The sequence below is a fragment of the Malaclemys terrapin genome, chromosome 1, assembly GCF_027887155.1.
Source record: "Malaclemys terrapin pileata isolate rMalTer1 chromosome 1, rMalTer1.hap1, whole genome shotgun sequence".
Classification (NCBI taxonomy): Eukaryota; Metazoa; Chordata; order Testudines; family Emydidae; genus Malaclemys; species Malaclemys terrapin.
Window position 1 is genome coordinate 137,366,227 of NC_071505.1, and position 17,820 is coordinate 137,384,046.

The window sequence follows — 17,820 nt, forward strand, 5'->3', positions numbered from 1 at the left end:
TGGCAGAGCCTGGAAAGGATCTGCATTGCCCACTAGCCTGCCTGTGACACACACCACTGGTCAAAAGCCCAGTCCATGGCAGCCAGCCAGATAGCCTGTCACTGTGTTAATGAGGAGCCCTGGCTGGCTGGCCATGATCATGCTGCCAGGTTGGCTATTAGGATGGGCTTGAGGAAATGGAAAACAGAGAGGTCTTTTACCTGAAAGGGGAAGTCCTGGAGAGAGGAAGCCAGGATTGGAGAGGGCTGCCTTTCTATATAGGGTGGGGCTGCTACCTCCAAGGCACAGAAAAACTGGCTCATCTGTGCGCAGGCCCAGATCCCAGGGGAGGTGTGGCTGGTCTGTGGACAGGGTGAGGTCCCAGGGCTGGGGGCAAACATGGGGAGGGGCTCAGTGCTCAGAAAGTTATGGGAGGTTTGGTGGGATTTGGGGTTGGGAGTTGGGGTTGGCTGCTCTCCCATTGACTGGTGCCTGCCTTGGCACATTGCACACGTGCAGATCAGGATGAGCATGCCAGCCAGGAGGTCACTGTGTGTTTCCAGCTGTGGCATGCATAGCTAGAGTTCCGAGATCACTGCATTCCCAGATGCATTTGTGCACAGCTTAGAAATCCTGGCAACACCAACCCCTCCCCCACCCCCAGCCAATAACACCTTTGGACCAGCAACTGTGAAGGGCATATAAAAACTAGCCAGGGGACTCAAAAACCAGCCAGGTAGTATAAGGCTGGTGACAGGGAGAGAGGGAGACCTCAGCTCCATGGTGCTCATTCCTTCAAATTTCTTTGTGTGAGCTTCTAGTGATAAAAAAACTCTCATCAACCCATGCCCCTTTCCTCCTTTATCCCTTCAGTGGTGTGTTTGACTCACTTTGGGCCTGATCCAGCAGTGGCAGCTGAGGGTGCTCAGCCCCTCACAGGATCCACTCAGCACGTTGGGGGATTGTGCCCTGTACTTGGAGGATCTTCCCTTGCTGAACTCAAAATTCTGGAGGTGCCCAGGGTATCATTGGGCAACCTTAACTCTGCATTAATTATGGTTTTTTTTTTCATTTAATTCTACTCAAAGTCTGCTCTGAATCCCCAATTTTACCCACAATCTCAAGACAGCGCTACAACTTTGGGCAGGGAGATAGTCACCAGTGTTTGCTTTTTAACTGTCATCAGAAAGCCCCAGATTGAGCACTGTTGAGTTGACTGAGGCAGTTCACAACTCTTAGAGTTTCTGTTTCAGTGCCACCAATGGAAGCCCCAAGCAGCTGTTCACCAAGGGATCCTCCTGGAGCTGGCAATAACAACGGGGCTTAACTGCTCTCCAGCTGCAGTTACTGCATTAGGTGCAGCTGTACTGAATGGTGGAGGAATACATGAAGCAGCTTGGGAGAGCTGTGATTGTAATATGAGGAGATCTGGGGATTAGTCTGAGGAGCATCAGAGAGCTGTGAATGTGATATGAGGCGATCTGGGCTTGTGTGCCCCCATGTGTGTTATCAAAGGAAAGATGTGCATATGGACCTTGAGGTTCCAGTCAGCATCATTTGCGTAGGCTGTGTCAAGAGCAGGGCACTGGGTTCATCTTTCTAAGGGTATTGTCAGTAGTGAGCTGGGACATGAAAGCTGTGTGTGGATTTAATGATGGGTACGGGAAAGTATATGTTTAGGTGATATGTTGATGTGTAATGGGGCGGTAAAAGGGGGGTTGTTATATTTTGCAAGTGTGGTATGCTCTCAGGGGGTAGGCTCATTATTTGAGAACAGGGAAAGTGTAGATAGTGCCTGTCTATTACAGTGAACAGGCAGATGGGAGTGTGTGTATTATGTGTGTTGTGTGGCATTGCATGAAGAGGGCAGAGTTAACATTGCGTGAGTGTCTATCTGAACTCTGTGTTTCCTGGTGTTCAGAAGTTTGAGTTTTGCTGAACCCAAAGTTCTGGAAGCACATGTGCCATCAACGGGCAACCTTAACTCTGCATTAACAAAGATATTTGCCATTTAATTTCCTAGTTTTTTAAATCAAAAGAGAAATGTTTGTTGGTAGGAGTCAATGGTTATTTAAATAGTTGTAGTTCTCACCTAGGTTTGCAGCTGATAGGCTACTGTGACTAATAATCAAAAGACCTAGTTTTTATATAGAGGTTTTCATCAGTAGTTCTTAAAGTACTTACATCATTATCCACATTTCACAGATGGGAAACTGAGGCAGAGAGCAGTGAAGTATCTTCAAAGAATCATAGAAATGTGGGGCTGGAAGACACTTTGAGAGGTTATCAAGTCCAGCCCCCTGCACTGTGCCAGAATCAGTTAAATCTAGACAGATGTTTATCCATCCTGTTGTTAAAAACCTCGAATAATGTGGATTCTACAATTTCCCTTGGCAGCCTATTCTAGAACTAGCCTAAATTACCCTTCTAGTTAGAATGTTTCTCCCAATATCTAACATAAATCTCCCTTGCTGCAGATTGAGCCCATTACTTTTTGTCCTACTTTCAGTGAACAGGAAGAAAAAATCACCCTGGTTCTCTTTATAACAGCCCTTAACGTATTTGAAGACTGATATCATCTGCCCCCTAAGTCTTCTTTTCTTAAGACTAAACATGCCAAGTTTTTTAACTTCTCGTAGGTTAGGTTTTCTAAACCTTTTATAATTTTTGTTGCTCTCCTCTGAACCATCTCTAAATTTGTCTACATCTTTTCAAAAGTGTGACTCCAGCTGAGGCCTCACCAGTGTCCCCTAGAGTAGGACGGTTACCTCCTGTGTCTTAGATATGACAGTCCTGTTAATACACACCAGAATGATACTAGCATTTTCAAAATTGCATCAGACTGTTGAATCATATTCAGTTTGTGATCTACTGTTACCCCAGATCTTTTACAGCAGTACTATCACCTAGTACAGTTATTCTCCCTTTTGAAGTTGTGCATTTGGCTTTCCCTTCCTAAGTGTAGTACTTTGCACTTTTCTTTATTGAATTTCATCTTGTTTTCAAACCTGCTCTGCAACTTGTCAAGGTCATATTGAATTCTAATCCTGTCCTCCAAGTGCTTTCAATCCCTCCCAGCTTGGGTCACCTGCAAATTTTATAAGCATTCTCTCCATTCCATTATCCAAGTCATTAATGAAAATATTGAATAGTACCAGACCCAAGACTGACCCCATGGCACCCCACTAGATATACATTCCCAGTTTGACAGCAAACCACTGATGACTACTGTTTGAGTATGATTTTTCAACCAGTTGTGCACCCACCTTATAGTAATTTCATCTAGCCCACATTTCTCTAATTTGTTTATGAGACTGTTGTGTACAACTATATCAAAAGCCTAACTAAAATCAAGATATCTCATCTCTACTACTTCAGCCCTATTCATGAGGTCAGTAACCCTGTCAAAGAAGGAAATTAGATTGGTATGGCATGATTTGTTTTGACAAATCCATGCTGGCTCTTCCTTATAACCCCATTATACTGTAGGTGCTTATAAATTGATTGTTTAATAATTTATTCCACTATCTTTTGGTTATTGAAGTTAACCTGACAGGGTCCTCTTTATTCCAGTCTTTGTAGATAGGTACTTGCCCTTCTCCAGTCCTCTGGGACTTCACCTGTCCTCAGTGTGTTCTCAAAGATAATTGGTAATGGTTCCACCAGTGCTTCAGGTAGATCCTTGAGTATCTTTGTGTGACAATCAGGGTCCAGAACCCCAAGGGGAGAACAGGGGGCCTGAAACCCAAAGAATAAGCAGTTGAAACAATTGTTTGTATACAGTATTATTGTACTAAAACAGTGTATTGGGTAAGATATCATATAAAAACTAGAGACAAGCTGGTTATGGATATCATTGTGTGAGGTATATACAGATGGCAAGTAGATTTCAAGTGTGCCCGCACACACACACACACATATGCTGTAGCATAGGGTTCAGAGCATTCCAAATATTTATAGATACCTAAAAAGTCTGAAATGGTCTCAAGAAATTAACAGCGAGGCTAGCAGGGCCCCCCTCCTTCCATCTGACTACTGGTGTCAAATCCTTGCCAAAAGGAAAACTTCCTCAGACTGCTCCAAAGCGCACTTTCTAAATAATTTTTTATAATTTTTTTTTGGATAAAGCTAATAATTTCCACAGCAACAGCCAATAACAATTCATTAATTTTTATTAGCAAAATATTTCTAGTTATGACAATAAAACTTACATGTTAGAGGCACCTAAAACGAAAGTCGGTTGTCCAACCATTTTTTTCTATTTTTACAGTACATTTATTTTTTATTTTATTAGTCCATTTTGATTAGAAAAACTGCAAGCATGCAGTTATTTGGCCTTGCCTCTCAGGTTCGTAAAACTATTTTTAGCTGTGTGATGTTTGGGTTTCATGTGGCAGTGGTTGAACATACAAAATGACTGACTCCAGTGCTGTCAAATTCTGGAATACATGCAAGAATGTCAAATACAGGGGCTACAGGCTAGTGTGTGTGTACTGTATCTTTGGGGACAGTAGACTTAATAATTTCTGTGAGGCTTGCATTCCTTCCCCCTCATTGTTAATATTAATTGTGTTGAGTAACTGCTCACCATTAACCTTTTCAGTGAAGACTAAGGCCTTGTCTACACTACGAGAGTAGTTCGATTTTACTTAAATCGAATTTTTGGAATCGATATTGCAAAGTCGAACGTGTGTGTCCACACTAAGGACAGTAATTCGACTTTGTGAGTCCACACTAACGGGGAAAGCGTCGACATTGGAAGTGGTGCACTGTGGTCAGCTATCCCACAGTTCCCGGAGTCCCCGCTGCCCATTGGAATTCTGGGTGGAGCCGCAAATGCCTTCTGGGTAAAAAAAAGGTGTCCAGGGTGCTTTTGGGTAACTGTCGTCATCCGTCCATCACTCCCGCCCTCCCTCCCTGAAAGCGCCGGCGGGAAATCAGTTCGCGCACTTTTCTAGTCAGTGACAGCGCGGACGCCACAGCACTGCGAGCATGGAGCCTGCTGCAACCATCACTGCAGTTGTGGCCGCTCTCAACGCCTCGCAACTTATCATACACCTTTCCCTGAGGCAGATGCAGAAAAGTCAGGCGAGGAGGCTACGTCAACGCGGTGATGTCCTGAAGTCTGAGAGTAGCACAGACCTCTCAGAAAGCAGGGGACCCAGCGCCGAGAACATCACGGTAGCAATGGGTCATGTTGATGCCGTGGAAAGGAGATTCTGGGCACGGGAAACAAGCACTGAGTGGTGGGACCGCATAGTGCTGCAGGTCTGGGATGAATCCCAGTGGCTGCGAAACTTTCGCATGCGGAAGGGAACTTTCCTGGAACTTTGTGAGTTGCTGTCCCCTGCCCTGAAGCGCAATGACACCCGGATGCGAGCAGCCCTGACTGTCCAGAAGCGAGTGGCCATAGCCCTGTGGAAGCTTGCAACGCCAGACAGCTACCGGTCAGTCGCGAACCAGTTTGGGGTGGGCAAATCTACCGTGGGGGTTGTTGTGATGCAAGTAGCCAAGGCAATCGTTGATGTACTGCTGCCAAAGGTAGTGACCCTGGGAAACGTGGAGGCGATCATAGATGGCTTCGCAGCGATGGGATTCCCAAACTGCGGTGGGGCCATAGATGGAACTCACATCCCTATCCTGGCACCGGAACACCAGGCCAGCCAGTACATTAACAGAAAGGGCTACTTTTCCATGGTGCTGCAAGCACTGGTGGACCACAGGGGACGTTTTACCAACATCTACGTGGGATGGCCGGGCAAGGTTCATGACGCTCGTGTTTTCAGGAACTCTGGTCTGTTTAGACGGCTGCAGCAAGGTATTTACTTCCCGGACCACAAAATAACTCTTGGGGATGTGGAGATGCCTATAGTCATCCTCGGGGACCCAGCCTACCCGCTAATGCCCTGGCTCATGAAGCCCTATACTGGCGCCCTGGACACTGAAAAAGAACTCTTCAACTACCGGCTGAGCAAGTGCAGAATGGTGGTGGAGTGTGCTTTTGGCCGTCTCAAGGGGAGATGGAGAAGCTTACTGACTCGCTGTGATCTCAGCGAAACCAATATCCCCATTGTTATTGCAGCTTGCTGTGTGCTCCACAATCTCTGTGAGAGCAAGGGGGAGACCTTTATGGCGGGGTGGGAGGTTGAGGAAAATAGCCTGGCTGCTGATTACTCACAGCCAGACAGCCGGGCGATTAGAAGAGACCAGCGGGAAGCGCTGTGCATCCGGAAGGCTTTGAAAGCAAAGTTCCTGAGTGAGCAGGGTAACCTGTGACTTTAAAGTTTGTGTATTGAGAAGCTAAACCTGCCCCCGTTTCTTTACCCAGTTAATGTTGACTATCCTATCCAGTTACATACCCCCTTCACCCCATTTCCAACACACGTTTCAAAATAAAAATAGTTCTACTTTGTTAAAGCACACCGTTTTCTTTAATACTGTATTCGCGGGAATTTTTTAAAACTGGGACGCAGACTGTGGTGCGGAGCGGGTGTACTGTAGTGGCGCGAATGCAGCTTCTAAACTCAAGGATTGACAGGCTCCGCTGCGGTGGGATGGTTGTTTCAATGGAGCCTGTCACCCATCCTGATAGGGACTGTGTGTATGGGGGGGTCTATGTGACTTTGTGGCAGGGGGAGGACGGTTACAGATCCCCTGCTGTGTGGCTCTGTGATCCTGCCTAAGGACCGCCGCTTAAGATCTGTAACTGCCCTCCCCTGCCACAAAGTCACAGAGCAACCCACCCCCCACCACATAACATGAAAACAACCTCCCAGACTAACCAGGGTAACTAGTCACTGCATCACTGCACTATGTATGTGCCCTGCTGCTGTGCCTGCCCCCGACTATATACCCTGCCAAAGGTGACTGTCCTGTCGAATTACCAACCCCCTATCCCCCCCTCCTCCAAAAGAACATGATGGAAACAGTAGTTAACAGAAACGTATTTTTTATTATCAACCAAACATGGAACTGGGAAAGTGAAACTTGGACGGGGGCTTGTGTCAGGCGGGAAGGAAAGAACTTGTCAAATTTTGGGGAATGAGAGCCTTCTGCTGCTCGAGCTCTCTGCAGGGGTGGAGTGAGAGTTAGCAGGGACTCTGCCGCCTCTCCTTCTGTGCACTTTGGGTGAGGGGAGTATGGGACTTGGTGGCGGGGGAGGGCGGTTAGAGATGGACTGCAGCGGGGCTCTGTCCTCCTGCCTCCGTTCCTGCAGAACATCCACAAGGCGCCGGAGCGTGTCCGTTTGCTCCCTCATTAGTCCAAGCAGGGTTTGAGTCGCCTGCTGGTCTTCCTGACGCCACCTCTCCTCCCGATCCATGTTGGCTTGGTGCATTCGGGTCAAGTTCTCCCGCCACTGGGTCTGCTGTGCTGCCTGGGCTCTGGAGCAGGCTATAAGCTCCGAGAACATGTCCTCCCGTGTCCTCTTCTTCTTATGCCTAATCCGCGCTAGCCTCTGGGAGTGTGATGACAGGCTAGGTTGTGAGACAGTCGCAGATGGGGCTGTGGGAATGGGAAAAAGGGAGTGAATTCCTCAGAAAGATAAATGTAGTTGTGAACAAAGAACATAGTCTTTCTCTGTGAACAAGACCATGCACAGCACCTATCACATGCGCACTCAGCACAAGGTCGAATTCTCGGCCTTCGCATTCAGTGCCTGGGGTCTTCTACAGCACATTTGAGAAGCCTCTCAGGAGAACGGAATTTCTGTTGCAGGCAGACATGGTAAGCTGTAGACTTGTGGCAGCTTAAAACTTTAATATTAGCAATGGCCTCATTTCACATTGAAATCAATGTCGGTCCCTGCTGCCAGCAATTCGGCAAGCAGGAAGTCTGCTCCTGTCCCACACCCTCGCGGCTGTCCCCGGGAACGATCCCTTTCGGCTGCCCCTCTCCCGCCTCCACCGCGTGGCTGCAAACCAGCGGTTACAGTTCTGTAAAGGAACGGCAAAGCAGTCCCAACACTAACATTCCCCTACCTCATTCAAAGCAGGTCATCATGAGCGACATCACCCTCATGAGGATCTCTGACAGCGAGAAAGAGCGAATGCTCCGGGAAAGCCTCCAAAGACCAGGGCCGTATGCCGCCATGCTGTGCAGAGCAATGATTCCAGAGTACTTGCTTGTCTCGTGGCGTGGCAACGTGTCCTACTACGGAGGACCCAATAAGGCCGCTCTCCCCAAGAACCTAATGCAGCGGATTTCCAATTACCTCCAGGAGAGCTTCCTCGAGATGTCACAGGAGGATTTCTGCTCCATCCCCGGACATATAGACCGCATTTTACTGTAGCTGCTGTAGCAGTGACTAACCAGTAGAGCGGCTTGGGCAGGACAATCATGCAAAACCGGATATTGCTAGATTTTTTTTCAATAGTTGCACTGCCCATGACTGAACCGTTAAGCTAATCAAACTAATCATGAGAAACCCATTTTTTAAATTGTTAATATTCCTGTTCTGTTACAAATAAATGTTTAGATTTTTACAACACTTACTGGCTGATCCTTCCCCAGATTCTGTGTCCGGGGTAACGGCTGGGGAGGGTTGGTAGGGGATCTCTGTAAGGGTGATGAAGAGATCCTGGCTGTCGGGGAAATCAGCGTTGTGAGCGCTGTCGACTGCCTCGTCCTCCTCATCTCCTTCCTCATCTTCCCCGTCCGCTAACATGTCCGAGGATCCAGCCGTGGACACTATCCCATCCTCAGAGTCCACGGTCACTGGTGGGGTAGTGGTGGCGGCCGCACCGAGGATGGAATGCAGTGCCTCGTAGAAACGGGATGTCTGGGGATGGGATCCGGAGCGTCCGTTTGCCTCTTTGGTCTTCTGGTAGCCTTGTCTCAGCTCCTTGATTTTCACGCGGCACTGCGTTACATCCCGGCTGTATCCTCTCTCTGCCATGTCTTTAGAGATCTTCTCGTAGATCTTTGCATTCCGTCTTTTGGATCGCAGCTCGGAAAGCACGGACTCATCGCCCCACACAGCGATGAGATCCAAGACTTCCCGATCAGTCCATGCTGGGGCCCTCTTTCTATTCTGAGATTGCACGGCCATCACTGCTGGAGAGCTCTGCATCGTTGCCAGTGCTGCTGAGCTCGCCACGATGTCCAGACAGGAAATGAGATTCAAACTGGCCAGACAGGAAAAGGAATTCAAATTCAAATTTTCCCGGGGCTTTTCCTGTGTGGCAGTTCAGAGCATCCGAGCTCGTACTGCTGTCCAGAGCGTCAACAGAGTGGTGCACTGTGGGATAGCTCCCGGAGCTATTAGCGTCGATTTCCATCCACACCTAGCCTAATTCGACATGGCCATGTCGAATTTAGCGCTACTCCCCTCGTCGGGGAGGAGTACAGAAGTCGAATTAAAGAGACCTCTATGTCGAACTAAATACCTTCGCGGTGTGGACGGGTGCAGGGTTAATTCGATGTAACGGCGCTAACTTCGACATAAACGCCTAGTGTAGACCAGGCCTTAGGGTATGTCTACACGACGGGATTACTCCGATTTTACAGAATTCGATTTTTGGCAACAGATTGTATAAAGTCGAGTGCATGCGGCCACACTAAGCACATTAATTCGGCGGTGTGCGTCCATGTACCGAGGCTATCATCGACTTCCGCAGTCTCCCCCACCCATTGGAATTCTGGGTTCAGACCCCAGTGCCTGATGGGGGAAAAAACATTGTCGCGGGTGGTGCTGGGTACATGTCGTCAGGCCCCCCTCTCCCTCCCTCCCTCCATGAAAGCAACGGCAGACAACCGTTTCGCCCCTTTTTTCCTTGGTTATGCAAACGCCATACCACGGCAAGCATGCAGCCCGCTCAACTCAGTGCTGCAGTCATGAACATTGTAAACAACTTGCACATTATCGTGCAGTTTATGCTGACCCAGAACCTGAAAAACCAGGCGAGGAGGAGGCTGCGACGGCAATGTGGCAATGAGAGTGATGAGGAGATGGACATAGAATTCTCTCAAACCGTGGGCCCCGGCGCTTTGGAGATCATAGATTCATAGATTCTAGGACTGGAAGGGACCGTGAGAGGTCATCGAGTATAGTCCTCTGCCCTCATGGCAGGACCAAATACTGTCTAGACCACCCCGACAGACATTTATCTAATCTACTCTTAAATATCTCCAGAGATGGAGATTCCACAACCTCCCTAGGCAATTTATTCCAGTGTTTAACCACCCTGACAGTTAGGAACTTTTTCCTAATGTCCAGCCTAAACCTCCCTTGCTGCAGTTTAAGCCCATTGCTTCTTTTTCTATCCTTAGAGGCTAAGGTGAACAAGTTTTCTCCCTCCTCCTTATGACACCCTTTTAGATACCTGACAACTGCTATCATGTCCCCTCTCAGTCTTCTCTTTTCCAAACTAAACAAACCCAATTCTTTCAGCCTTCCTTCATAGGTCATGTTCTCAAGACCTTTAATCATTCTTGTTGCTCTTCTCTGGACCCTTTCCAATTTCTCCACATCTTTCTTGAAATGCGATGCCCAGAACTGGACACAATACTCAAGTTGAGGCCTAACTAGTGCAGAGTAGAGTGGAAGAATGACTTCTCCTGTCTTCCTCACAACACACCTGTTAATGCATCCCAAAATCATATTTGCTTTTTTTGCTGTTAATGGGGCAGGTTCTAGTCGTGGAACGCCGATTCTGGGCCCGGGAAACAATCACAGACTGGTGGGACCGCATAGTGTTGCAGGTGTGGGACGATTCCCAGTGGCTGCGAAACTTTTGCATGCATAAGGGCACTTTCATGGAACTTTGTGACTTGCTTTCCCCTGCCCTGAAGCGCCAGAATACCAAGATGAGAGCAGCCCTCACAGTTGAGAAGCGAGTGGCGATAGCCCTGTGGAAGCCTGCAACGCCAGACAGCTACCTGTCAGTCGGGAATCAATTTGGAGTGGGCAAATCTACTGTGGGGGCTGCTGTGATGCAAGTAGCCAAGGCAATCACTGAGCTGCTGCTATCAAAGGTAGTGACTCTGGGAAATGTGCAGGTCATAGTAGATTGCTTTGCTGCAATGGGATTCCCTAACTGTGGTGGGGCAATAGATGGAACACATATCCCTATCTTGGCACTGGACCACCAGGGCAGCCAGTACATAAACTGCAAGGGGTACTTTTCAATGGTGCTGCAAGCACTGGTGGATCACAAGGGACGTTTCACCAACATCAACGTGGGATGGCCAGGAAGGGTTCATGACGCTCACGTCTTCAGGAACACTAGTCTGTTTAAGCGACTGCAGCAAGGGATTTACTTCCCAGACCAGAAAATAACCGTTGGGGATGTTGAAATGCCTATAGTTATCCTTGGGGACCCAGCCTACCCCTTAATGCCATGGCTCATGAAGCCATACACAGGCAGCCTGGACAGTAGTCAGGAGCTGTTCAACTATAGGCTGAGCAAATGCAGAATGGTGGTAGAATGTGCATTTGGACATTTGAGGGGTCACTGGCGCAGTATACTGACTTGCTCAGACTTCAGCCAAACCAATATTCCCATTGTTATTGCTGCTTGCTGTGTGCTCCACAATCTCTGTGAGAGTAAGGGGGAGATGTTTATGGCAGGCTGGGAGGTTGAGGCAAATTGCCTGGCCGCTGATTACACGCAGCCAGATACCAGAGTGATTAGAAGATCACACCAGGAAGCGCTGCGCATCAGAGAAGCTTTGAAAACCAATTTCATGACTGGCCAGGCTACAGTGTGAAAGTTCTGTTTGTTGAAAACCCACCCCCTTGATTGACTCATTCCCTGTAAGCAACCCACCCTACCCCCTTCAATCACAGCTTGCTTTCAAAGGAAATAAAGTCACTATAATTTAAAAATCATGTATTCTTTATTAATTGATTATAAACATAGGGGGAGAACTGACAAGGTAGCCCAGATAGGGTGTGGAAGGAGGGGAGGAGGGAAGGAAAAGGCCACTTCAAAACTTGTTGAATGACAGCCTTTTGCTTGGGCTGTCCACTGGGGTGGAGTGGCAGGGTGCATGGAGCCTCCCCCCCCATGTTCTTGGGCGTCTGGGTGAGGAGGCTATGGAATTTGGGGAGGGGGGAAGGCAGTTAAACAGGGGTTGCAGCAGCACTTTGTGATCCTGCTGCCATTCCTGAAGCTCCACCAGACGCCGGAGCATGTCCGTTTGATCCCGCAGTAGTGCCAGCATTGCATCCTGCTTCCTCTGATCTTCCTGCCGCCATCTCTCATCTCGAGCATCCCTCCTGTCCTCACGTTCGTTCCGCCTGTCCTCACGTTCATTCGCAGATTTCCTGTACTGTGATACCATGTCCTTCCACTCATTCAGATGAGCTCTTTCATTGCGGGTCGACTGCATGATCTCTGAGAATATTTCATCTCACGTGTGTTTTTTTTCGCCACCTTATCTGAGATAGCCTTCGGGACGGAGGAGGGAGGCTTGAAAAATTTGCAGCTGCGGGAGGGGAAAAAGGGAGAGAAGTATTTAAAAAGATACATTTTACAGAATAATGCTTATACGCTTTTATGGTGAACAACACTATTCACATTACATAGCACATGTGATTTCGTACAAGTTCGCATTTTGCATCTTAATATTGAGTGCCTTTGGTGTTAGAGATCACAGATGCAGGGCCGGTCAACAGAATTTGGCTTGCATGCGACCATGGTAAGCCATTGTCTTTCAGCTTCTGCAACCTTCATAAAAGCAGCGCCCTCCTTTCCCATACCAAGCAAAGCCCGTTGAGTGCTGCGGTTTTCATCTTAATGTGCAGCAGTAGCAGCAGCAACCAAACTAACCCCCCGATCCAATTCTCTGGGATGATCGCTTTACCCCTCCCCCCACCACGTGGCTGGTATCAGGGAAGATCCCTGCTAGTGAAACGCAAACAGCTCAGCGCCAATGCCTCCCCTCCCCCCGCTTGGCTAACTGCAGGGAAGGATTTCTTCTCAGCCACAGGCAAACAGCCCAGTAGGAACGGCCACCTCTGCCCCTTAATTAAATTCCCGTATTTCAACCAGGTTACCCTGAACGATATCACTCTCCTGAGGGTAACACAGCGGGATAAAGAACGGATGTTTCTTGAATGCTAGCAAACACCGGGACCATACGCTGGCAGGCTTTGTCATGCAATGATACCAGATTACTTGCTGCTAGCATGGCGTGGTAAAGTGTCCTACCATGGAGGACGTAATAAGGCTGCTCTCCCCAGAAACTTTCTGGAAAGGCTTTTGGAATACCTCCAGGAGAGCTTCATGGAGATGTCCCTGGAGGATTTCTGCTCCATCCCCAGACACATTAACAGACTTTTCCAGTAGCTGTACTGGCCGTGAATGCATCCCAAGTCCTCAGGGCAAATTAATCATTAAAAAATGCTTGCTTTTAAACCATGTTATATATTTACAAAGGTACACTCACCAGATGTCCCTTCCATGGCTTCATGGTCCAGAATACCACCTTGGGAGGGTTGGGAGGCTACCTCAGTCAGGCTGAGAAAAAGATCCTGGCTGTTGGGGAGAACGGTGTGCTGTGTGCTCTCCGCAAACTCGTCCTCCTCCTCATCATCTTCCCTGTCCGCAAAATCCTCAGGCATGGGTGAGAGTAACCCCTCATTGGAATCCACGGTCACGGGTGAGGTAGTGATGGTGGCCCCCCCCCAGAATTGCATGCAGCTCAGCGTAGAAGCCAAACGCAAACAGCTCAGCGCCAATGCCCCCCCCCCCCCCCACCGCTTGGCTAACTGCAGGGAAGGATTTCGTCGGGGAGGAGTACAGAAATGGATTTTAAGAGCCCTTTATATTGAACTAAATGGCTTGGTTGTGTGGACAGTTGCAGGGTTAATGCGATTTAACACTGGTAAATTTGAATTAAAATCATAGTGTAGACCAGGCCTAAAGCAAAATAGGAACCAAACACCTCAGCCTTCTTGATATCATCCCTTATTAGCTCTCCTTTGCACTAAGTAGAGGACCTGTACTTTATTTCATTTTTCTCTTACTCCCTAATGTATTTAGAGAACTTCTTCTAATTGTCTTTTATGTCCCTTGCTGAGTGTAACTCATATTGTGCTTTAGCCTCTCTGATTTAGTCCCTGCATGCTGGTGCTGTGGTTTTGTGCTCATCCTTAGCAGGTGCTTCACATTTCCACTTTCTGTAGGATTCCATTTTGATTTTCAGTCATTAAAGAGCTCCTGTGGAGCCATATTGGTCTCTTACAATTCTTTCTGACTTCCCTTCACATCAGGATAGTTTACAGTTGTGTCTTTAATATTGAGAAGCTGTCAGGTCTCCTGACCTCCCTTTTTCCCTAAGATTTTCTTCCCCTGGACCTTATCTACCACTACATTTGTTAAAGTCTGTTTTTTTTTTTAAGTCCATTTTCCTTATTCTGCTTCTTTCACGCCTTCCTTTCCTTAGAATCATGAAAGCTATCGTTTCATGGTCATTTTCACCCAAGTTGCCTTCCACCTTCGTGTTCATGAACAATTCCTCCCTCTTTGCCAGAATCTAGTCTCAAATGTCTGTCCTCCTGGTTTACTTCCTCTACTTTTATGGAATAAAAAGTTTTCTCCAACGCATTCCAAGAACTGATTGAACATTTAGTGTTTTGCTTTATTACTTTTCCAACAGATGTCTGGGTACATAAACTCCCCTGTTACTACCAGGTCTTGTGTTTTGAATATTTCTGTTTGTTGTAGAAATGCCTCATCCACTCCTTCTCCTGATTGAGTGATCTATTGTAGACCCCTACCATTACTTCACCCCTACTTTTCCCAGCTTTGATCTTTCACTAGAGACTTTCAGCTGGTCTGCCTCTCACCACTTTCTGGGGCTCAGAACCTCAGACTTGCCCAAGGTCAGCCAGCAGGCCACTCGCAGAGCTGGGGATAGTCCCAGTCCAGTGCTTTTTCCAGTACGCCACAAGGTTGCTATGTGATTCCTTGGTGCTCCTCCCCATCCTGTACATTTTGTTACAGTGAAATGGGGATAATGGTGGTTGTGTAGTTGCTACTGGGGCCTGCAAAGGAATAGGACTCCCCTAGATTGCAGCACACATGGAAGTGGAGAATTCATGGCTGATGTGCCTTACCTCAACCCCCAAACTTTTTCTGCTACCCTTCCTAGTTTGCAACCCCTCCTGTCTTCTCCCCTCCTCCTCCCCCAATCCTCACTCTCTCCCCCTTGCCTGAGCCCCCCCCCCAACTTCTTCTCTCCCCTACTACCCATTCCTATTTGTCTCCCTCCCCATAATAAACACATTCCTGGCTACAAACCCAAACATTTCCCCTTGTTACCACCTACTCTTGCACCCCGATCACCCTTCCCCTCCAGTCAGCATTCACATTTGGAAGTTGTTTTCTTTTCAAAGCCATTTCAGCACATTCTGAATATTTTGCTGCACTCAGATTATATTTACACCAAACAAAATCCCCCCACGAGAGAGACAAATTGGAGCAATAAACCTGCTTTTTTAACATCGCTTTTCTTTTCTGGGCTGGAGTTGCACTCACAGTGCCAGGGGTGGGGGTGCCTAGCTGTAAGGACCACAATTTACCCTCAAAGCCACCCACATCTCATGCTGGATTGGCAGGTTTCCAGATAGGTATCCTCTCTCACTGCACTGCACCTGCTCAGTGTAATCCATTAGGCATGTGTGTAAACGCACAAGCTTTCGCAAGCACCTAACTGGAGAAGCAGGCTCTTTTTGAAATAACATTTTAATTTGATTTCCCCCAAGGGCTGGTGGATGCCAGATCCTCTGTTGGGGGTAACCCTCGAGTGTCTGAGACCCTGGTGCAATGATCTGAGCCTTGGTTTGATCTCTATCTGTGAGCAAAAATAGAATGCCAGAATCTGTCAACTTTAAGCCAACCTGTTTTTTCTTTTTTCCCTGGGAGCTGTATATTGGAAATCTCCTGGTGAAATGACCCCAAATTTTGATTACTAATACAACCCTGTGCTGGTATGTGAAATACCGTATTTCAATCCAATCCGATCAATCAGGCAGACATTAGAGCAGTTAGAAAAATTTAGCTTTGAAGGAAAGCTGGTCTCAATCTTAACCGTTGCAGAGCAGTCACTGAACTATAATATCACCACTGTGTATTTTGTCCCCAGTCAGACCCCTGAGTGCAACTGTTCTGATTCAGGAAACTTCCAATAACCTAGGACTCAGCACCCATGAGAACCCCAGTTTCTTCACATGACATTTGTGTGAGATCCTGGGGACAGACCCTCCAGACTCCTGACCAGCACTTTGGAACCACCAAAACAGACTGGGCCCAGCCCAAGACAATCCGTCCCAGGCGTGACCCTGAGCCCAGAGCGGTACATGCTGGGATGGAGTTTGGTGGGTACTGTGTGACCCCTCACAAAGGGCAGACATGGGCAATAACGCCTGCACTGTAAGAACCTGATTATCACGTCTGAACATCCTGATTTACAAAGTGCCCAGTAAACTGGGAAATAATTATTAATACTTTGTCACATCTCTGTAGACAATTGTGTAAGAGAAATGTCCCTCTGATCTCCCTTCTCCTTGTTCTCAGGGTACTCCGGGTACAGGCTGGCAAACGGCAGCACAGGGTGTTCGGGGAGAGTGGAGCTTCGCCACGGAGGCACCTGGGGAACCCTCTGTGACTCCCAGTGGGATTTACAGGCTGCCCACAGCCTCTGCCAGCAGCTTGACTGTGGATTCGCCCTGTCGATTCCAGCAGGGCAGCTCTTTGACACAGGAGATGGGCCTGTCTGGAACGGCACATTTGGCTGTGAGAGGAACGAATCCCGCCTGAGGGACTGTCTTGTTACTGCGCTGGGCACAACTGAGTGTCCACCTGGGAGTGAAGCCAGCGTGGTGTGTTCAGGTGAGCAGCTGCAGTGGGAAAGAAAAGAACTGGGGATTGGGGAACATCCTCAGCCAGATCTTTACAGTGTGTCAATTGGCCAAGTGCCACTGGGCTCAGTGAGGCTATGTTGATTTACACCAGGTGGGGACCTGGCCCATAAATTGGCACCTTGTCCCTGCACCAGCCAAGTCTGCTGGAACTGATCCCTCTGTGAAATGCTTGTGGTGCCTTGAGTATGGAATGTACCAGGGAAACCAAATTCTGGTCCCTTGTCCTCCCTTCGCACTAACTGACGTGGATCAAGTATCAGTTTGTGAATGTGCTGGTGTAGAATAGCCCCACAGCCCCCACAGAGTAACTGCTAGCATTGAATATGAGCAACAATCCCTTCCTGTTCCCCACTCCCCTCCCTGTCGTTGCCATTAACTCTGATTACTGCGCCACCTCGACACTCACTTTCCCTCGTGCTCAGGGTGCCTGGGTGGCAGGTTAGTGGATGGCACCGAGTGCTCCGGGAGAGTGGAGATCCAACATGGAGAAACATGGGGAAGCCTTTGTGCCTCCCACTGGGATTTGCAAGATGCCAACGTCCTCTGCCATCAGCTGAACTGTGGATACGCCGAGTCGATCCAGGGAGGAGCCCATTTCGGGGAAGGGAACGGAACCGTATGGAGTGATGCTTTTCATTGTGAAGGGACTGAAACCTGCCTGTGGGATTGTTCTCGCATGGCCCTGGGCAACCCAGCCTGCTCCCGCCGAGACACGGCCAGGGTTATTTGCTCAGGTAAGTTTAATACAGACGTATATATGTTAGTTACAGTGCAGTGTACTGCCCAGATTAAGATCTTCACGAGTAGTCCCATTGACTACAGTACTCAAGGTAAGTAGGGGTATCGGTATGTTGCTCTTTGTTTAAGTTCCCCAGATCAGAGACTCCTTCGGGTGCAGTGAGGGGTGGCAAGGTGGATCCTAGCACTATGACAGAATTAACCGGAGAGAATGGCTCTGTGCTATAAACCTG

At 48.2% G+C, this 17,820-nt stretch overlaps 1 protein-coding gene across 1 annotated transcript in view; it reads left to right on the forward strand.

Annotated features, from left to right (window-relative positions):
- The window catches only part of LOC128843625 (antigen WC1.1-like), a 106,121-nt gene that overhangs the window by 44,686 nt on the left and 43,615 nt on the right, over positions 1-17,820 (forward strand). Inside the window, exons 4-5 of the mRNA XM_054040603.1 lie at positions 16,503-16,817; positions 17,272-17,583. Of these exons, the coding sequence (XP_053896578.1) occupies positions 16,503-16,817; positions 17,272-17,583 (627 nt within the window). The remainder of the gene's footprint in view (positions 1-16,502; positions 16,818-17,271; positions 17,584-17,820) is intronic.